Source organism: Anas acuta, chromosome 1 (genome assembly GCF_963932015.1).
Source record: "Anas acuta chromosome 1, bAnaAcu1.1, whole genome shotgun sequence".
In the NCBI taxonomy this organism is placed as follows: Eukaryota; Metazoa; Chordata; class Aves; order Anseriformes; family Anatidae; genus Anas; species Anas acuta.
In genome coordinates, this window is record NC_088979.1 from 80474958 (window position 1) to 80498500 (window position 23543).

The 23543-nt window shown below is 41.5% G+C and overlaps 1 protein-coding gene across 1 annotated transcript; it reads right to left on the minus strand.

Annotated features, from left to right (window-relative positions):
• Positions 1-11655: 11655 nt before the first annotated feature.
• On the minus strand, positions 11656-21646 carry EIF1AX (eukaryotic translation initiation factor 1A X-linked). The gene is made up of 7 exons (XM_068684391.1): positions 21496-21646; positions 21088-21171; positions 19249-19352; positions 17695-17745; positions 16671-16752; positions 16472-16563; positions 11656-14269 (listed from the first exon to the last, which is right to left on the minus strand). The coding sequence occupies exons 1-7, from the start codon at positions 21509-21511 to the stop codon at positions 14264-14266; spliced, it is 435 nt and encodes a 144-aa protein (XP_068540492.1). The 5' UTR covers positions 21512-21646; the 3' UTR covers positions 11656-14263.
• Between the last annotated feature and the right edge of the window lie 1897 nt (positions 21647-23543).

A 23543-nucleotide genomic window follows, 5' to 3' on the forward strand; every position in this document is an offset into this window, starting at 1 on the left:
AACAGGCAGCAAACAGGAGTATAAAAGCAGTGCTAGGTACTTTGTGTCAAAATCGGGAAGGACAAAGCCCAGCTGGAGCTGGGACTGCCCAGGGGCACTGATGAGAACAAGGCAGAATCTGTAGGCGTGCTATTTAGAAAAGCAAGTTCAAGGACAACAGGGCTCTGCTTCTTTTTCCTGCTGCCTTCACAACTATAAGCTTGCTCCCATACTGCCTGTTATGAGCACAGTTGGGAAGGGAAAAGGGCAACCAGCAATGGAGGACCAAGTTAGAGGCTAAGTAGAGAAACTGAGTCTATTAAGACCCATTAGGTTTCCTTTACAAGCTGCTGGAAGGTCTTCCTTGTCTTGTGGGCATGACTGTGAGGCCATTATCAATCTTTAAAAAAGGCCAGGAGGATGACTCAGGGAGCTCTGCAGCAGTCAACTTCACCTCAATCAATACAAAGGTCATGGAGCACAACCAGTCATAGTCAGCCCAGCACAGCACATCATGTGTGACCTGCTTGGTATGACAGAATGACTGGCTCTGTGGGCAAGGGCAGAGCTGAGGGTGTAACACACCTTGATTAGAGTATGGCTGTTGACAGAACCTCCAGCATCCTCCAGCCTTCCCCTCTGAACACTGAAGAAGGATGGATTGGGCAAACAGACTGTTAGAGGGACTGAAAACTGACCGGACCATCAGGCTGTAAGGGGAGCAGTCAATAACTCAAAATTTGGCAGGTAAACAGCAGAACATCCTGGGGTCAGTACTGGCACCCATGCTCACTGCCTTCATTAGCAACGTGGCTGCTACGCAGAATTCATCCTCAGCAGATCTGCAGATAACACTAAATTAGGGGAAGTGGCTGACGATTCAACCCGGAAGGCCCTGAGAACTTAAGGCTTGGTCAGAGACCTCATGATCTGTATGAAATTCCAGCTTCATAGCTAGACAGCTGGAATAACTCCCTTGGATGGGTACAGGCTGGGAAGAGACTGGCTGGGTGGTCCTGAGGGGCATGGTGCGCCCTGGGTTGAATATGAATGTGCAGCATGTTCTTGTAAAAGAAGCTGCATACTGGGTTAGGTTAGAAACATGGCCAACACATCCAGAGAGCTTTGCTGATAATCTCTACTTGGTACTGGTGAGGCCACACCTGTAATACCAATACTGTGCTCAGGTTTGGATAACTCTGGTCAAGAGGGACATGGAGAAATTGGAGAGAGTTCAGTGAAGGACTTGTAAGAAGGCTATGGAGGAGAGGCTGAAGGAGACAGACTTAATTAGTTTGCTAAAAGGGAAGTTAAGAAATGATATAACATCAGTCTACAACTGTGAAGGATTATTATAGAAGCAACAGGGCCAAATTCTTCTTTCAGATAGCTAATCTAAGAAAGCAATTGCCACAATTTACAGCTCAGGGGGTTCAGGCTGGATATCAGAAAATAAAATCAACATGAGAGTAGCTGGGCACTAGAATGGAGAGGTGGAGGAACCTCTGCCACTGGGCCTTTTCAAGATTCAGACAAAGCCACAAGGAACATAATCCCGTGTTGAGCTAGTCAAATTCAAAGATATCCTCCAGAGGTGCCTTCCAACAAACATTTTTATGATCTTGCAGCAGGCCTTAGGTCTTCACAATGCCTTGTTATTAAAACCCTATTATTAAAATAATCTGTTTATTAACTTGTTTGGTTTCATGAGTGCTGGTAGAAGATTGTCACCTAGCCTGTTTGCAGAGAGATGGTTTTACGGAAGGGAAACACCTTGGCGAGTTATGTAACTGAGACAACACCTCTCATCAACCCACTTTATGGAGATGGTAGAAGCATAGTCAGAAACTTCAGCTAAAGAACAGCATTAAATCCACATCCCTCACTCCCTTGCCACGGCACCCATTCATCTTTCTGGCTTAGTCCCATACTTCATTAAAATGTGAATCTAGACTCAGTCATTCCTTCTGTCATGTCTGGAGCATAACCTAAATTACTAATTAGTCTGGCCTTCTGTTTGCAAAGCATTATCCTCCTTCTTTGCTGTGTGGGAAATGCTTTGGTATAAATAGACACATTTTTCTGTGAACTATATTAATTCTATAACATTTCAGCCCCATAATTTCCCATGCTGCATGATACAGAAAACAAGTCTCTCAACTGCATTATATTTTTCTTGCTCTGTAAGGAAATATTGAAGATTATAATTTGCCTGTAAATCCGTGGACTGTCATAGCCTTTATCACTTAGGAATGAGGTGCATAGGAACGACAATCCCTCCTGAATAAAATATAATTTTTCCATATTTTTCAATACAGCTTGACATGATGGAGCAGGTGAAATCGGAACAGTGCATTTGATGCTTAAATCTCAACAAAATAATATTTTTTTAAAAAAAGATTCTATCCTCATTAAACTGGAGTTATAGATCATCCTCTGAAGAATAGGAAATTGAAGCAACTAGACCTACGAGAGAATCCTTGTCCTACTGCTATGACACTCTACGTGGCCACAGACTTGTTCTAGCAATGCTGGATGGTGCAGAAGAGAAAGCTGGACCTGCATACTTTGGATCTACAAAGTGGACTTTGTAGATCCAAATACTTGCAAGAAGCAAGTTGCCATGCTAATGAGAGTCCACGTGATTTCTATCATCTTAGACAAGTGACAATAAGGTCATTTATACTCAACAGGATTTTCATGTGTCACTTTTTCAGGTGTCACAGGTAGAACTTGTTTTACCATATTCAGGGGAACACTGTAATTTGCTAGTCTCTTGACTAGAGGTGTAGGGTGGTTGGTTTTTTCTTACAAAAAAAAAATAATCTCCAGAGAGGGTAATATATATGCATATATCCTACACATATGAATTCTTCCTTTTGTTTTGGATTTGGCTTTAGATCCAGTATTCTAGGTTTCCATGGAGAAATGGTAGGGCATAGAGTGTCCCTAGGAGAGGAGCAGAGCAGCCATGCTAGGAGAAACTAGAACCAGAAGACACTTGATGAGATGCACCTTATACACTCCCAAGTTCTGAGGCACCTGGCTGATGTCATTGTGAGGCCACTCTTGTTAATCTCTGAAGGATGACAGCGACCATGGCAGGTTCCTGAGGACTGGGAAAAAGCAAATGTCGTTCCTATTGTCAAGGAAGGCAAAAAGGAAGATTCAACAAACTACAGGGCAGGTGGCCTCACCTCAGTCCCTGGGAAGGTGGTATTGGAAATCATTTCTAGGAGGATTTGCAAACATAGTAAGAATGAGAAGGTGTTTGGGAGTAGTCAGAACTGGTACACAAAGTGGAGATCCTGCCTACCCTATGACAAGGTGATATGAGCGGCTTGGTGGAGGAAAGGAGAGCAGTACGTGTGGTTTATGTTGACTTGAACAAGACTTTCAGTACTGTCTCTCATAACATCCTCAGACAAGATGATGAAATATAGACTAGATAAATGGACAGTAGTGTGGACAGCAAACCAACCGAGCTGCCAGGCTCAAAGGGTTGTGATCAGTGCCATGAGGTCCAGCTGGAGGCCAGTCACTAGTGGTGTACAGAAGTCAGTATCGCTCAACATCTTCACCAGTGACCTGGATAATGTCACAGAGCGTACTCTGAGCAAGTTTGCAAGATGACAAAACTGGGAGGAGTAGTTGACACCTCAGATGGGTGTGCTGCCATTAAAGGGGACCTTCACAAGCTGGAGAAATGGGTCAACAGAATCCTCATGAAGGTCAGCAAGTGAAACGCCAAGCGCTGCATCTGGGGAGTAATAAACCCATGCACCAGTACAGGTGTTGGGGCTTGACCTGGCAGGCAGCTAAGCACCACATGATCTTACAGAATGAACACTCGAACTGATTATATACTTAAGAATAATGCTCTCTATAAACACGAACTTAAAACTAATTCCAAACAAACCTCAAACAAGTGTAAGTGTACCTGTGAAGGCCATTCTGGTATGAGAACTCTATCCTACCCTCTGTACTTTTACTTTTACTCTTACTTTTCTCAGCTGGGATTCAGTAGATTCAAAACTGATCATTGAATCTTACCCCTGAGTTAACAAACTGAAATCACTGAAATAACAGATAAAAGGCTTTCCACATTCATGCTATGCAGCCAATCCCTTTTGGCAAGCATGTAGTTCTGAAAGAAAACAAAATGAAAAACAAACAAAAAACACTTTAATAGATTGAGCTGAACCTTGACAACTTAAAGTTGAAAAAGTCTTAGAAGCATAGCCTCGAGACAAAATAACTTGAATTTAACAAAAGTCCCAATCTAAGCTCAAGACATGGGTGCATCTAAGAACTGTCTTCTTGTGGAACATGTACTTGTTTCAGAAATCCACAGTGACAGGCTGAATCTCATTTACTCTCCCAAGTCAATGGCTATTAACAAAACCAGCTCTAAGAGCACACAATTGAAAACTTTTTCTAAAATAATTCACAGGGAATCATTGAAACATGAGAATTGCTTTATTTTCCCAAAGGTTTTCAGGTCTATGTGACTGTGGATATGAGAGTAACCAATACTGTAGTCTGTGGTGCACTTTTCACCAAAGATAGAGGCACATCTGGTTGCACCAAAGATGAAAGGTAGCCTCAAAAAAAAAAAAAAAGAAAGTGAATTTATACACTTATTCTGCGGTATCTACCAATCATATTTTTTTCACTTCACACAACTCCTCCGCCGAGACAGAGTCCCTCAGTTACCTTCTCTAACAGGGAGGTCAGTCAGTAGTTCTCTTATTCTTGGAGTCAAGTTCATGTCCTGTGTTTCAGAGCCAGCAAGCACTCCAAGGGCTCAACACTGGACAAGCCTTCCAGGGAAACCTGAGACTTGACTCCTGAACATAAAGGCAATCTGTACAGAAGAATGAGCAAGCTAGAGAACAGTGAATGCTTTAGAAACTTCAGGCACTGGTAATGCTTAGCCAATGCAAATGCAGCTGACTAAAGTTATACTCCCTTTGGTAAAACAAAGCATTAGATTGATAATAAGCTTCAAAGAAACATATTCATTTTCAAATGAAGTTATTGTTAGCCAGAGTAAATATGGAGCAATGCTGCAGGGAGCAGAGCAGAAAGCTAGTTGCCTACTAGATCAGCAGGCAGATGGAAATGAAGGTAGTGTTCAGTGCATCTGAACGTGAGACTGATGAGTCCTGCCAGTACTTCTGGTTTTGTGAGAGCCACAGGTCTTCTGAAGCAAGACAAGAAAAGAAAGTACCATACAGTATGATATTACAATTAAAGGGAGAATAATCACCAGCACGCTTTAAAATCATACACCAGATGCTTGTTTCAGACTGCAGTGAAGAATGTTGTTACGCTGAAACTGCGTCTAAAACACCACGTCCGTTTTTGGGCACACAAACACCCGCTTCATAAAGTGCCCAATATTCAACTCTATACTAATCAATGGAAAAGTGGCCTTCAGCACCATTAAGGGAATAGTTTCACAGTAGAACTGCAGTGGGGGAAGTTTAGTTGAAAAGACTCCTGTGCCAACACTACAGCTCAGCTCAAGAAAGAACAAAGTTTCTGTAGCTTCTGACTTCTTACTGTATAATTTAATAATATTGTCTGAAGAAATTGCATGGATATAATACTTCAGTTAAGTAAGCTACGTGCATTATTATTACTGTGAAAAGTAATAATAAAAATATAATAATAAAAAACAAGAGGTTCAGAGAATCCCCATGCAGCTCCACCACCACCACAGGAAGCGACTCTGTCCATGGCAGCAGGCTGCTAGCAAGTGAGGCAGACACCACTGTACCCTTATGGAGAGAACAAAAATGTGAAGTCTTTTCAGATGGGGTGGGGAGTGCCCATCAGGGGCCTGGAGAGAGTCTGGATTTAGATCTGAAATCATTTTTTCACCAAAAAGAACAAATCTTGAGCCGCTGTCCTGAAGCGATGCCACTGAAATTTGTATTTCTGCGTACTTGAAGACTATGACCTGAAGTTCAAGGGGAATGCCCAGTCCAGATTCCTGATACAGCCCCAAAGCACACATGCAACCCCGGTCACTTATAGAATCAAAAATCTGTTCCCGGTCTTCTTCTGAACAACTCCCTTCCTTGCTCCCCATTTTCCTATCTGAGAAGGGAAGGCTGTGACATGACAAAGTGAGCTCCAGCTGGGGAATCCCCAAACTGGTAAGTGTTGGCAGTGGGACGCTACAGAATAAGAAAGACTTTATTGCATACCACCTGTTTCCTACATTCTTCTCTACTGCTTTTGTTAATCACAAACAGGATGACAGGGCCTAGACTACCCTTTCAATCGGACACAGACTGGCTAATTTTCCATGTTTATGAAATACTTTGTTGATATTCTGAAGCTGAAACATTCCAAGATACTGCAAGAGATGCAATGCGTTTTACTTAGAGACCTGTTACTTAAGATTCAAATGGGACTAATGGGGAAGTGCAATAAAATGTGGTGGAGACGGGAGGTGGAACATTACTCTGTCTGCCACCTCTGGATTTCTGAATGCAGAGGTTGGACTTGAATGGAAACAGCTACATAGTGGTGTGGGTGGAAAATCCATGCTCAGTACATTCCAAATCTACTTACTGTGCTGGTGATTTCCCTTGGGCACTCCATCTCTTATCACATATAAGCAACAGACTGCTGCTAGAAGAAAGATTTCAGTCTAACAGAACAGTAACCGTAGACTTCAGCAAATTGTGTCAAGATAAGATACCTCTAACTGAATTATGGTTAGTGAGTTATGTACACTCTTTGATGTAGTTGCCATACAAATCAGTTCTGAAAATATTTCTGAATAATATTAAATTGCCCGTGGCTTGACAAAACATTTAGCTACAGTATACACACCAAGTTATTTTGAAACAGACAATTAGCTATGGCTTATGGTTAACAAACAGTCCTTGATCCTTTGAAATTTCTGGAATAAGACAGGAGATCAGCTAAACACCTTTGGTTTGTATGCCTAAGATCAAGTTACACATGAATGCACTCCATTTGAGGAAAGTATACTTTTTGGAGGGAGAAAAAATAAAACTTGCTTAGGTATCTATTGGAAGGACCATTAAGTGTCATCCATTGTAACCATGTCATTAGGAAAATTGGTAACTGAGTTCCTACCAAGGTCACCCATGGTGCATTGAGGTAAAAAGAATATTTTTAAAGGGAGGACACAGGAAGGTAAATTACTAAGGCATATTAAGCTATTAGGAACACTGCTGCGTCCCCATGATCACAGAATCACAGAATTTCTAGGTTGGAAGAGACCTCAAGATCATCGAGTCCAAGCTCTGACCTAATGCTAACAGTCCCCACTAAACCATATCCCTAAGCTCTACATCTAAACGTCTTTTAAAGACCTCCAGGTGACAATACTTCTCATGATAAAGATACCTGGAAAAGTCCCTTGTGAAATCTCATTGATGAACAGTATGAGACAACCAGTCTGTCAAGTGTGGATAGCAAAAACATATGAACCAAAAGAAATGCATACACAGAACGAGGATATAGAGTCTTACGAGTCTTCTGATCTGAATAAACATTTGTTATCAGCAGAACATGGTTTCTGCCCATTTCCCTTGCAAGAGTTGGGCAGAAATAAGGCCTCAGTGAAGATTTTTCCCTGTTTTGTCATGTTCAGACCTGAAGAAAGCTATAAGACACCTTTTGAAGACCACAGTAGTCCCAGCTGGGTTAGTGGTAGCACTGAGGGAATGTTGGCAGAGCCTCCTAGTGGGGATGTGGCATAGAGACAGAAGACTGCTGCTGCTGACCCAGGGCCATGTAATGGAAGAGCGGTCTCGTCAACTTTCATTACCAGTACAGCTGTCCCCATAGGAAGATTTTGCTATGACACTTAACTAGGCCACCAGACATTATGTGGGAAAAATTACAGGTTCAAGAACTTCAAGCCAGAAGAAACAGGTTTTCACAGGAAAATGAAAACAGATTTACTTAGCCTTATTGTGCAAAATGAAGAATATGAGACTGTAAAACAACATTTATATGCTACCATATGTATAACTGATTATAAAAGTTCAGAAAAAAAGTGAATGAAAAAATCCTCTTGAAACAAGCATAAAGATCATTTTGAAGGCTGAAAAACTAAAGATTAAGTCAGAAGACATCAATCTACAGAAAATGATCAGAAATAGTCATGCTTTCTTCTCAGTCTAAATCAAGTTATTCGATACTTGGCACTCAAGCTGTTTCTTCTAAATGTTTCCCCATGCCCTAAATCAGACTCACATTTTCAGTGTTTCTTTTCCCCTCGATTCTCTAACATTGCATAGGTAAGGCTGCCTATAACACCTATATATTCAGTTACTGGCTATATTCTTCTCTTTCATAACTGTGTATTATTTCCCGTATTATCGTACACTAAATACTACAGTTAATGTTGACTTTCACAAGTTTACAGCAGTTTCAGTCAAAATACTGTTTTTCCTCTCACAGATCAAGCCAACGTATCAGTAAAGCAACAGATTAGATCAAAACCTAAAGCAACCTTTTATGAAGCATGAGATCACTCTTCCCACCTTTGTAGACGAAAAGTATGTCTAGCAAGACAATGGCATCAATTCAAATTGGGGACAGGAGGGAAAGAGAAGGAGGCAGTCTGTTGAGGTTTACAGCTTAAATAGAGGAGCACCAGCTGTTTGTGTTACCCCTCTCCCAACTGTCCAGTTCTTTCATAGTCGATAGTTGTATTCGAATACACTCGTACCAGCATTTGTTCCACTTACAGGTGGCATACTAACATTTTTAGTGAGTGTTGGATAATAGGAAAAGGTTCTTTGCTGAGAGGGTGGTCAAGCACCGGCACAGGTTACCCAAGGAACTGGTCACGGCATCCAAACCTGTTCACATATCCAGGGTTGCCCCATCCCAGGTACAGAATTTGCTTGTTAAATCTCACATAGTTGGTGGTTGCTCAGCCCTCCAATTTGTCAAAATCTTTCTGCAAGGCTACTCTACCTTCAAGGGTGTCAACAGCTCCTCCTAATTTAGTGTCATCCACAAACTTATTTAGTATGAAGTCCTGCATCCAGATCTTTTATAAAAGCATTGATGCTTTTATATTTATTTTTATATTTATAAAAGCACTGATGCTTTGACTGCCCCTAACATGGAGCTCTGAGGGGAAACCCAGTGGTGACTGGCCGCCAGTCTGATGTAACCCCATTTACTATAACCCTGTGAGCTTGACCCATCAGCCCGTTGTTCGCCCATCATGTTATGTATTTGTCTAGTTGTATGCTGGACATCTTGTCCAGAAGGATACTGTGAGAAAAAGCATCTAAAGCTTTGCTGAAATCCAAAAAGATCACATCAACTGGCTTCCCTTGGCCTAGCACTCTGCAGGCACTACACTTCCCTTCTTTGCAGATTTCATGCAACTGTAAAGACTCCTGTCACTAGCTCAGGGGTTGTCACAAAATTGAACCCTCTCTGGAGGAACTACGTACAACACAGGCAGGCCCGGGTGCCGCAGGGGAATCCTCTTGTCTTTGCTGATCTTCACTGCACCTACTACAAGTGGGGGCAGCAGCATCCATCAAGCATTGCTGCCAGTGACAGGTTTGCATCCTTAGCCCATGCCTGTGTGCTTCCATCAGCTTGTTCTTTAGAAAGAAGGCAAACTACTTCAAGGGTCTGGAAGAAAAAAAAAATCTCAATTCTTGGCAATAGTTATTGCAGACACTAGGCACCTCAAGGTCCCCAAACCCTGGGACTGAAAATCCTAAGAAGCTGAAGCAATCCGGTCACTGCAACATGCCAAGTTTTGGTCGTTGTTGTTATTGTTGTTGATGGTTTTTGGGTAGCTCATCTGCTCCCTCCACAGGCTGAACACATAAGGGTATTTTGCCAATGATCATCTTCAAGCTGGAATAAAATTAACCAACCATAATGAAGAGTATGGCTGGTAAAGTAGTACAGATGCTACTGACAACACAAAAGACTCCTAACAACGTAACAGCCTAGACACACAATTAACAGGCACTGGACTTGAGCTACCCACTGCTACAATCAGGAAGAGTGAATGTGTAAGAATACCCAGTAAAAGCATTTCAAAAAAAGGATTTACTGTTAGGCACGTGATGCAGTAAAAGGTCCCTCAGCTGTTACTGAGTCTCTTTCGGCTTCTGATTAAACTTCCTCTTCTTGAGCTGACAGCCTGAATATAAACCAAATTGCTCTGCAACTGTCCTTTCTGTCTACACATTTAATAAAATGAAGAAAATCTAATTCATGGGACAGAAAATACAAAGTGCTAGAGGCAAGACCTACCACAGCAGCACTGAAGAAAACGTGCAAACTACTAGAACCATTGTCTGTTTTGACAACCTACACATTATATATGCAGTTGAAAAGAAAAAAACCCTGGTCACTCAACTTGTCTCTATCTTAGCTATAAACATTTTCAAGTATTGAAAGGAAAAGCCCCCCCAAAATACATTTAGCATAATTAAAACATATGGATCCCAAATGCAGCCCAGGAGCAAACAAGCTCTTGAAAGGAGAAACACATTTTTAGACACTTCTAGTGGTACCCTGCTGTTAATACCTACCTTCCTAGATGGAGTTTATGAAAGTACTCATTGTTTTCAGCTAGTTTCTCTATTTGGTTGAGACTGATTATAAAAGTTGATCTTCAACACTAAATCTGATGGGCAAGATACAGCAAAAGCAACCTGAATTAGTCAATAGGAATGCTGACTCATGCTTGGTGTGATGAGTGTGTGTGTATCCTCCCTGGCATCCTCCCTGCTCATCTCTTCTCCCACCTTTCCCAAAGGGCATGAACATCGACAGAAATAAATTAAGCTTCGTTTTGCTTTGTGTCAGAGTGAGAAAGCATTGCCAACAATGACCTTCACAAAAGCAAGAGGCATCAAATTTAAAGGTACAAATGAAATTGCAATCAGACTACTCCATTATTTCAGACAGTACTTGCCTCTTCCCACAGCTCTTCCAAAAGTCTGTGCTTATTTTAATTTTCAAGTCCTAATTCCTAATATTCACTCATAGTGTTCACAGGCAAAAAACTAGGCTCGAGCTACTGAGCCAGTAGAGACTCAGGTCCCATGACATTCATGTTCAGTAATAGCAAATGATCATGGTTTAGGTTGACTGCTCCTGTTACTGAGCAAGCTTCAGCAACCCATCTCACCTGAAAACAAGACTTACCTCATAGCCATGGGGAGAAGCAGTGGTTCACAACTTACATAGCCTACAAGTCCAATCAGTTTGTCACGAAGAACCTGGTTAGGAGCACTGCTAGGTACCACACTGAGCAAACCGTCACCTTTAGTTAGTCATCAGTGTATTTTCATTGATGGCCACAGTATGCAGTACCACATACAGGCACAGTAGCACATACAGCACACAGTCATATGTTATACATAACCTATCAGTAGTAACAAGTAAATGGCACACAGCCAAGCAATCATGGGTCACCAGTTCCTCCTCCTCCTTTTGAGGAAGGAAAGGATAATTTATTTCTTTTAAAAACATATATATATATTTTTTTTTTTTTAGAACTTTGTGTCTGGACTATACCTGCAAAGAATTAGGGTGGAAAAGCATTAGGGCTGTCCAAAGAAGCATGCAGCTGCCACCATTACGAGGCACAGAGACAAAGAATATAAGATCTGGAACAATGAACAAAAATCGTGTTTCAAAGTTTTAATCACAAAATGATCTTAAAATGTGAAACATCCTGGAGAACACAAAGTTTACACTTCAGTAGCAGAAAATTCATCTTTGAATCTCTACTTTCAATTTTACACTACAGGTGAAAAGCCAGCATCAATTCCAAATACTGAAAGCCTTATTAAAAAATTATTTTGAAAATACTGTTACAGATGGAGCACTTTTCGTGGTTTTAGTCAGTAATCTTGTAATCCTCCACCTGGCAGCTACTGTTTTACCTCCTTCTTCGCATGGAGACACTGAAAAGGGAGCTACTTGTACAAGCCGTTTTGCCACCCCAAAAAAAGACAGTATAAAGCTGCCCAGATTGCTCTGTGAAAGAAGCTCTAGCTGAGAATGAGGGAATGTATTCGACAAAGACAATGCAGCCTAGCATGAAAACATCAATGAGGTGGTGTTGAGCCAGAGCACTAATAAATAAGAAATTTCCTTAAAAGCTCTGAAGAGTTTTGGGTGAGCCAGACACAAGGCTGTCACCGACAAGGACTGGAACCAATTCTGCCAGGAACAGAATTTAGAATTTCATCTTTGCTCCAGAGCTGAAGTATCTATTATACCAGAGAACTCTGGTACACAGAAAGAAGTTCCTTGTAACAGCAATGTATTTATCTGTATATCTTCTTAGCAGTGACCATGTACTTTACATTTTTATGCTATGTACAATACTATTTTTGGCAAGATACATCCCATAGTATTTTAATCTTCAGTAACATTCACTGGATTTTAATCATTAACCTTTCTGCTAGCACAACTGAACAGAAATCTTCTGCACTTGGACCTCAAGCCCAGTTTTGAAAGCTTTTAACCATTTTCAGATCTGCTCAATAGTCTGAGGACACCAGTAAGCTAGGGAATGGTTTATAAACCTTATCCTGAAGCTTTACTGTTTTTATGTTGATTCACAATTGAACTCTATAGACATAGAAAGACCTTATACACTTTAACAACAGGGAACTAAGAATGCTGTGTCTATAGCATCTTTTCCCAATATTTAGCAAGTTTTTACAATGATTATTTAAAACCCATGAAACATTTGGCAAAACTACTCAATACTAAGAAATAGTCATCCCTAGAATAAGATCAGATCCAATACAGGATAGAGATGCTATGAAGAAGTAAAGATATAAGAGAGAGGACATGATCTTAAAAGCTCTGGAAGCTCTAGCACAGACCTTCTCCTCAAAAATCATGTAAAGCAATGAGGCCACTCGATATTTAAAGCCATTTTGTTTTTATCTATTGGGGTAGTCACTTTACATCATACCAAAAAGACTGTATAACGAATACAAGTGTCAAGAATCAGATTTTTATGGCACAAAAGGAAGTTTTGCATTAACCTGCTTTCAGAGTTGTTAAATACATAATTGAAGACAAACTAAGGCTACCACAAAATAATATTTGCATGATGATGTTAGTCTTTATTCAGCTTTTTGACTGACTCCTCCAGTCCAAAGGTGGAGAAGAATCTTTCCATGAATTTGTTTCAGTGATTCATCCTGGATGAAAAGATTCTTTTCCTACGTTTGACACAACTGTAATTTCTCTTTTACGTCGTTATTCAAGGTTCACATAATCTTTAATGTTGTACCTTACACTGCATGGAGTTTAAGATTAAAATAAAACTCTACTCTTAACATAACCCTTTTCTATAATGTAAAAATATTCTACATGTTTAACATATCAAAAATGTTAAGCATTCACTTTGGGGAAAAAACTGCTTTACGTATTTTTCAGTACAAACCCAACTGCTAATGTTTTTTATCAGGGTATCCCTGTTAAGTTGGTTGCCACCCAGTGTTCATCTTCTGCAACTACAGCTTAACTACTGTACTTAAAATACAGAAGAGCTATGCACACAAGACAGTTTTTAACAACTGCAAATTTGAGATGCTGCTTACTTTTCTTTGTTACTTCCCTCTGCCTCTCCACTATGGCAAATTTACATCTTCATAATAATGAGTGTTTTTAATTATCAAAATCAGTATAAAAATAGCAGCATGCTAGTAGACATGAAAAGCAGATTCACGCATTATGAATTTAAATGCAGCTTTCTGCCTTCCCTTTATATTATCAAAATCTTTTAAAAGTTAACGTCAAGGAAAGGGGTATAAGGACAGACACTGCATAGTATGTTTTGATACTAATCTGAACTGGGTATTTAATCAAAATCCATGATAATTACAGGGTAAACAATTTTTATTTCAAAATACAAGATTAACTGCATTGTAGTGATGAAAGCAGAAGAGGGAAAAATGCAGTCTTTTACAGCCCATGTCATTGTATTTCACTTACATCCAGAGGTAAAAGCTCTAATTGGTGAAGAGACAAAATATTTGTGGCAATTCATTTAGCCTTTGTGATAATCCAGCATTATCCATCTCTAAAGAAATATAAATACTTTAAAACAAACATTGAAAATAAATCCTTTTGATGTAACAAACTACACTCTTTACCGAGAATTTTCAGTCTTCTTAAAAGAAAGGGACTTCACCCAAAAAATAATCGAAATATCAATGTAGAACAATCCTTGGAGGAAGGAAGTTGGAATGTAAACCTCTGTTCCAAATTAGATCTGAAAAATAAATAAAAAAAATAATTTTCTTCGTATGACTTTTAATCAATCAGTTCTGTCTTTAAGCTATTTTTTTTTTAATAGTCAAAACAGGAAGCTTCCTGAACTCACTACAATAATGTTTTTACCTCAGCTTGTATCCCACTTTCTCAATAAGCAAACATCCACTTTCCTCTTACGTCCCCACCACTGATGTTACGCTACTACTGTTATATAAGGGAGCAATTATGCCACTATGCTTACATATAAACAGTACAGACATAAATAAGTGCTCAATTCTCAAGAACAAAAGCCAAAACTGAGTTTAAGGGTAAGGTTCCTAAGTATTGACTATCAACAGAAGTTTAGTGGCAAAACAGTTTTCTAACGATTCTTCTGACATGAGCAGCCAAGCAAAGGCTCCACCACATTAACTCTGACTTTCAAAGCCACACTTCATTCTAAGTGGGCTGCAACGATCCTCAGAGATTACTCATATTTTGTTACTTACACTTGCTCCTTTCTTAAAGGATATTGTAATATTGCATAGCTGAATAAATTAAAAACAATCCTAGCTGCTCACATTAATATATTATCATCCCACACAAAGATGGATGTTTGAAAATTTTAGTCTTGCAATATTCATACAGCAATTTAGCACTTCAAGTAGCTTCGTTATTAAAAGCATGCAGTACTAGAAAGCATTTCTAGCTAAACATTCAGTAAGCTCAACCACTGACAGACCTAACGGGCAATTTTTGAAGTCTGAAAATTTTGAAATCTTTACCAAGATTTTGGTACTTTGAAAATATGTGATTGAAATTGAGAGCCTCAATGAGGTCAAAATAATACAAGCATTTAAAGAGAATTAGCCGTATCACCAACTCAGAGAAACGACTAAAAAGATGACGAGTTAAAGCATCAGGAGATAATTACAACAGTCTATCCAATTAAGTTAACTCACAGGCTCAGTAAGTTACTACTTATCCTCTGAGCCTGCTGACTGTGTACACATTCATCTCTCTACTGCAAAATAAAGTAAATCATAGAAAAGATTTCACAGCAGATTCTAATTTGAATTATAATACATTTTACTACTGTAAGAATGTGCACAGTCAGTTACTACGGTTAGTGATAAGCAGTAACACAGCTGAATGTGACAATCTGCAAATTCACAATTATGATTAGCACGACTAAGGTGAAGCTTTTTATGATCTTATGGAATTCACAGCATGCAACAAAAACAGAGATTTAAGGTATTAAAACAAAACAAAAAAATCCTTCAACTGTTTCTCTACTTAGTATTAGATGGTGAGATTTTTAAAGCTACAGAGAAACTAGGGAGTTGAAACCTACATGGTTATGTAAGTCCTCAAAACACCTACGTAACCTGTGACCTATTCCAGCAATTGGAATCCAATGTAATTAGGGTCAACATTGTCTATGGCTCATCTTGGTTCAAATGAACTGGCCAAATCTGCCCCACATGGCATGGGAACTGACCCACAGGTCTTTGTGCAGGCTCCCTGAGTGGTATTTCCAGACTACTTTGCAGGAGATGCCAGGAAATCCTACCAGTCTGCTAAACCTTCCTGTATCATCTACTTTGCTTTCCAACACGAGCCCCTTGTAAGGAGCTTACAGGAGCAGTACTTAGGGAGATGTTCCACTCCTTCAGCATCCAGCTACATCCAAGTATCTAACTGGTGAATTTTGTAACTGCAATTCCTCCCCCATATGTGCACACATACACAATCACTCAAATAGACACTGCAACATAAATCTGAGTCTTTGGGGTCAATCTACTTTGATTTTGAGCATCTTAAAGTTAATGAGAAGACTGCTCTTCATTAAAGTTTTAATAGTACGACACTAAGCATATGTGCTTTGCACAGAGGTGAACTAGAAAAGGACTGTAGGACAGAAAAGAGAACGGAACCCTTTCCTGAAGCAGTAATCTCAAACAACTACGAGGATTGTCTGAGGTGAAGCTTTATTCTGAAAAGAATTCCAGGAGCTGATGAAGTGAAACAACAGGTCCTCGAAGCAGTGCAAACTGAGAATGTGAATACACTATCATAAAATTATTTTAAGAATAAAATCCTTGACAAGGTAAGCTATTCTGAACATTAATGTATTGTTTTACTTGTTCTAAAAAACACTGGAAAACAGCTTATTGCCAAAGATGACAAATGTGATACAAAATACAGGTCTGCTACTTACATCATCAATATCTTCATCATCATCTCCAATATCATCAAACTGGATTTCATCATCATCTCCAGGACCAAATGTGTCTGTTTCATTGATTTTAGCTAAAAAAGCATTTAGAGAAGTTAAGGAATGCAATTATACCAAGTCAAGACACACTGCATATTCTTATCTAATATGAACTTTCAATTTAAACTGAGAAGATTCTTACCATGTTCTGGAAGCTCCCCATATGCTTTCAGACTTCTGGCTTCATCTGCATTGTACTTTAGAATAACATCAGCCTTGTTATCCTAAATAAAGATTTATTAGACTTCATTAGTCATCTATGAAGGAAAAAAAACCCTCCCTACTAACTACATTTAACTAGTAACACCTATATTATTTATGGATTAGCCGTATCTTGTTCCTCTAGTTTCTTTAATTCCGAGCTTAAAAAAAAAAAAAAAGCAGCTCATTTGTAGAATATCTTCATCTCTGCTGGGTGATATTTAATTTTGTCCTATTCTAAGTCACTTGAGAAGTTCAGTTCCATGCCTTTAACATTAATCTTTCTTCAGAAATAAGTGAGGTGTTTGGTGGTCACTGCAAAAGTTTTAAGCAATTCAATATATGCAGTAAATGACAACACCTTAAATAATTTACAATTTTATAATGTACGTTTCAGAAGCAGAATCTGTCTTTGACTAAATGATGACAATACTGGAATTCATGAAAAAACATTTACCTAATGAAAGTTTGACAATTGTTTTCCATTAACCTTTACATTAGGTAAAGTTAAATTACTCTTTCCAGAAATTTAAGTACAAACTATTCAGCAATTAATTGGTCTCTTAAGGTAAAAATCCTAAACACCAAAGATCCAAAATTCTGATTACCACAATAAAGAGTTTGGTGCTTGGCTCCATCTTCCTTATATCACAAGACCCAAGCATCAAACAGCTACACCTGGAAAAAATAAAAGTTCAGGTGTGATGTCATTAAGGACAGTAAGATGCCAACAAAGTCTCAGAGTGCAATTAAATTTGGAAGAACAAGTTGTACTGGGTATTTGTCATCTAGTCATGACAATCCTTCTGTAATACAAGGAAAGTAAAAATCATGATTTAGAATAACTACACACAAATTCAAAAAAAAATTAGATGGGAATTCACTCAGTATACCTGCTGCAACTTAACATTAAATAAAGCTGCCTGAAAGTTATTTTTCAGGAGCTAATTACAGGGAGTTTTTACCTGGTAGTCTCGTAAGCCAACCAGTATGATATCTGATGTATTAATCCAAACCTGAAAGAGTAAGCATATGTTGTATTTATACACACACACACACACACATATATATATACTGAAAGACATGAAAATTACACTACAGTTACCATTTCTACCTTCTAACCAATTAACTGGAAATATCCAATGTCATATTTTAACAGCAAAATCAACCTTATAAATATCAGTAGATTTATTAGTAATAGCTCCATAATATGCTAAACAAGGTAAATCAAACTTCCTTGAAGGGCTTCTAGCCAGCAGGGTGGTTATTAGGTCATAGCTTTTGGGAGAACAACAGAAATACTGCACCAAGCCATCTCTGTGAACTGAGCTCCGGAACAGCAAAAAAATAAAGGAAGGAAGAGCTGGTGAAGGGGGTGATGGACAAGCACAGTGATGATCCCAAGGAAAAGAATGGAGCTGCTTCTAGTAACTGACTATGCTCATCAGTCAAACCAAAGCCAGAAGCCTGCAGAACAGACACATGGACATAAATGCACCTGACAGTTCTAGCCCACGCTAGCTTGGTTGTTGTAGAAGGAGCCTATTTCAGTTAAGACTTCATTTTGACACTAGGAGTAGTGAAGTGATGCTTTCCGTAGTGAGAAATTAATTCTGCAGTGCCTAGCTTTTATCTGTGAGCCTTCTTCATTACTCTCAACAGTTCAAGTAACAAATGTATTGCTGGCATCTAGCAGGGCTCACAATGACACCAAGATACATGCTTCACTGGTCTCTAAAAACTAACAGGTAGAAAATCCACAATGAGCACATTGTGGACCATCTGTTTTTATTGAGACCCTTCAGCACCATGCACCACAAAGGACAGAAAGTTGTAACATCTGAAAAGGGTAAGAGATGAAACCATCCAAAGATGGCAGAGTTATGACAGCAAATGTAACTTCCCTGAAGGTACAAAGTTTTGCAGATCAGCTCTGCATTTCGTCTTTCTAGGAACTGATGAAGTGGACAACGAAGTGATGGCATTTGGGGTGCCTGCAGGAAGCTGTACATTTTTCCCCAATTGCCCTACCAGAACTATTCCCAGATAAGTCACCAGTGAGAAGATGAAAATACATAGCCAGTTCCTCCCAAGTTCAAACAATAAACTAAGAAGGATACCAAAACATGATTCTTAATGGTTTTAGGAAATAGCATACAAAAAAAAAATGGCTTCAGACAACCCTTTTACACTTCCATTTTCCTCTGCTGGATGTCACTCATATAAAGAGAAGTTCTCCTGCTAAGCTAAGAACTGATCTAGTCTCTAGTCTCGCACACTGATCACGTTCCCTAAGCCTCATCCCCTATTAGACACCCCCCACCAGACCAGGCTGCCCAAAGCCCCATCCAGCCTGGCCTTGAACACCTCCAGGGATGGGGCAGCCACAGCTTCTCTGGGCAGCCCATGCCAGTTAGAAATACTAACTGTATTTTGTAAAGAGCTATACACAGACTTCTTTTTACAACTGCTTATCATGCATAATGCCACACTTTTCTATTGCAATGCTTCCAAATTACCTTTTTTCTTAGTTTCCCTCTGATATGACATAACCTCTTCACACCATCGAAACACAATGCCTCCAGTCTTCCATTGCCTAACATCTTGATCACCTGGGCATATTCTGAAAGAGACAGGAAGTTTGAGCAAAGCTACAATTAAAAAACAGCTTCATAAACACGTGGTAACTTTTGTCCCCGTAACCAAAATCTGCTGTAACAATTCAGCAAACACGAACTCCTGAGAGGATAATTATTCAGCCACACGGGCTGATGGAATTTCGTTGTTGACATTAATGTTTGCAAACACTGGTCCTTCTTGGTTGTATCCATGCTTTTGCTTTCATTACATGCTTACTGAAGATGATTCTTACAGTTACCAGGTTATGCTCAGAGTTTAAGTTAATTATAGCAACACAGTTCCTGTCCTGACAAAATCATGTGTTACTACCAAGGGAAGAGGAGGAAGTGGCACGTTCTGTGTACCCCGCCAACACTCTGAATCCCTTACACATAAAAAAAATAAAACACGTTCTGCTTTTAAGGGCAATTTCTGATGATGTCAGGAACTGTCTGAAAAGCACCCCTGTACTTACCAGGCTTCAGCTGTGGAAGCTTCTCTCCAGCATCCCTCCCATCCTTGCCATCTCTCACATTATTTTTAATCTCCTTCCCTCACTCAGATGCAGAAATCACTACTAAAGTTCTTTACTCATAGTATTAAAGTTTGCAGCGTAACATATCACCACTTAACTGAAAGGAATATGGCTTGTGAGAATGATAACATTCTCTGACCACCCACACTTGCCAGGAAATGAAATTGTCTTAATTAGCCAGAGCTGTATTTCAAAATTCTACAACCCTGCCATAGCACAAGCTAGACAGTGTAACAAACCACATCATAATATTAAAAACGGAGTGGATTTCATTAAACAGATTTTGCTTGGGAGTTGAAACAGACTTTGAGTTTTATAGGCGCATCAAAATCAACTTGTTTTTACTTCCAACTTTCCCAGAATTTCAGCAAAAGATTAAAAAAAATGCATTAAGATGGTGCTGTCTTTACAACCATTTAAGGTCAGCACTCTGTCAGTATTTCTAACAAGCCTTAGCTCTTCTTGCTCAGCTGGGGAAGCACTCACGTATATGCAAGCCACTACAAGAGTGTGACATGCAGGCCAGGGTAAACCAAAAGGCAGGTGAGATCACTGTCACCAGAAGGCAGAGGACAGGGGAACCCCAGCCATCACCCTCCAGCTGAATACTCCTGTTGCTTGTTTTGCCTGAACCTGTCCAAGTAAGGACCTTCTGATAGTTCCCATTTTAATACCTGTTGAGCATCCCACACCTCCAACCCAGCAGGCAATTCATCTAAGCCAAGAGGGGAAGTGGAAGAACGCTGAGGTTAGGTTACTTTCCAGCCAGTGACTTCAGAGATCTTAGAGAAGGACCCAGGAAACACTGCAGTTGGTATAAAACAGGGAGCAGAACCACGCATCCAAGGGACAGCCAGCAACTGCTTGAAAGAGCAGCTAGGCTGGGTGCTTACAGCCCCTCACGCAGAGCAGCCCAAGGGATCCCCAGAGAACATTTACATACGTGCTGTATTACACATCAAATAATGTCAGGGAGGAGCAAGCTTCATTCTTAAGTGGTGAAGCTGTTCAACATCTCCCTTTTCCTAATGTCACCCTTCTACTCTCAGTCTGTAATTTAGAGTTCCAATACAACCCCAGTGAGAATCCCTTTTTGTCTTCCAGAATAACTCTGTATTTCCCAGACATCCAGATGTTTTGTGTGTGTCGCTTACACACCTGACTGAAGCCAATGGCACTGAAAAAAACGTAGCTGAGAACTCACCTTGCCCGTCCTCCTTGAACACCAGCTCTCTTTTTTCTGATTCATTCTCATTCTTACCTCGTCGCCTGTTTTTACCTCCTTTTCCTACATTTTAAAAGGGCAGAAAACAGCATGTGTTATTACTTGTGAAGGGCCTGGGACACAAATCCTGTGAGGAGTGGCTCCTCCTCGCTCCCAGCTCCCCACCCGCCCTCACCACCCTTCCTACCCCCAAATCCCAAATCCCAAACCCCAGCCCCCCACAGCCCCCCTTTACCCCCCCAAGACCCCCCCAGCCTCTGGGCCCGGCCGGGCTCAGTGCAGGAGCCCCACACGTGGCAGGCCCCGGGCGGCCCCGCTCCCCCGCATCGGGCTCGGGGCTCGGGGCCGGGGGCCGGGGGGGAAGGGAAGGACCCGGGGGGGCCTCACCTTTGTTCTTGGGCATGGCGCCGGGCGCGGGGCGGCGGAGGGCGGCGGGCGGGCCTGGGGGCTCGGCGGGCGGCGGCTGCGCGGGGTGCGGGGAGCGGCGGCGGAAGGCGCGGGGAGGCGGAGGCACGGCCGGGGGGGGGGCGCCCCCTGGAGGAGCGGAGGAGCCGCAGCAGCGGGGATGGGGTGGGGGTTAGAGACCCTGAGGCAGCCCACACAGTGCTGGGCTCTGCGCTTGGGGCTAGGACAGCGCTGGTATCACAACGGGGCTGTGCCTGCTGCTGAGCAGTGCTGGCACCGCATCAGGACTCCCTACAAACCCCCAGAGCCAGCAGGCTGGGGGTAGGCAAGAGGTGGGGAGAGGAAATCACCAGGGCAGCTGACCTAACCCAACCAAAGGGATATCCCATGCCCTGTGGTGTGACACAATAAAGGAAGCACAGCTCCTCTGGGCCCCACGCCTGCCTGTGTTCCATTGGGTGTTGAAAGGGAAAATCCCCACTGCACACCCTGCAACTGCTGCTACCTGGAGTAAGTGGGTAGCATTAATTTCTCAGCGGGCTGGAACCCGCTTGAACCCAACCGCCAAGCAATCCTGGAAGAGATCATGGACTGGCCGGAGGGCAGGGATTTCAGAGTGCCGACAAAAAGGTATCGCGTGCCAAAGGGGCACCACCATCACCACCAAGAGTTGCCAGAAGACAGAAAGCAGCAGGTGCTGTTCACTGCCGGATCCTGCCGTGTGGTAGGGAACCATCGGAAATGGCAAGCTGCTGTGTGGAGTCCCACACGACAAGTTGTGGAGGCCGTGGAAGGGGAAGGGGAGTCAAGTCAGTATGCAAAAATGAAAGCCATACAACTGGCCCTACAGATTGCCGAAAGAGAAAAATGGCCGGCACTGTACCTCCACACTGACTCATGGATGGTGGCAAATGCTCTGTGGGGGTGGTTGCAGCAATGGAAACCAAGCAACTGGCAGAGCAGAGGTAAACCTCTGTGGGCTGCTTCCCTGTGGCAAGATATTGCTGCTCAGGTAGAAAACCTGGGTGTAAAGGTACGTCAGGTAGGTGCCCACGTGCCCAAGAGTCGCCTTACGGAAGAACATCAGAACAACACAGAGGTGGATCGAGCTTCGAAAATTGAAGTGGCTCAGGTGGACCTAGACTGGGAATGTCAGGGTGAGCTGTTTGTAGCTCGATGGGCCCATGAAACATCAGGACATCTGGGGAGGGATGCCACTTACAGATGGGCTCGTGATCGAGGCGGGGACCTGACGACTGAGGCCATCACACAGGTTACCCATGAGTGTGAGACCTGTGCTGCAATCAAGAAAGCCATGAAGGTAAAATCTCCCTGGAACAGGGGGAGATGGCTGGGGTTTCAATATGGTGAGGCCTGGCAAATTGACTATATCGGACCACTTCCAAAAACCCACCAAGGCAAACGGTACATACTCACCATGGTAGAAGCAACTACTGGGTGGCTGGAAACATACCCTGTAAACCATGCCACGGCCTGAAGCACTATCTTGGGCCTGGAAAGGCAAGTGCTGTGGCGTCATGGTACACCAGAGAGAATTGAGTCTGACAATGGGAGTCATTTCCAAAACAATCTTGTCACCTCCTGGACCAAGAGGCATGGCATTGAGTGGGTGTGTTAGAAACGGCTCAATCTTCAAAATAGGATTAAATAAAAAAATAGGATTTATTAAAAGAATAGAGGTAAGCAAACAGCGCTGGATGCACCGGGAGTCTCTGCTCCACCAGGACGCACACCAGTTACATCGAGCAGCTGATTTCTATGCTCCTAGTCTAATACATATTCATTACTACTTCTAAAAAAATATATTATTATAATTAGCTTCCAGGGTCCAGTCCCTCCTACTGCAGCATGCGCATCAGTCTCCTCTGGGGGTCTCTAGGGGTCTTTTATGCTGAAGGCTCGTAGTCTTCCTCTCACCTTTGTACTCACTCGGCACAATTCCAAGTTCATGGAACACTCTCTGCAGGTCTTGTCTCCCAGCCGTCCTTCAGCTTCTTTTTCCTTCCTCT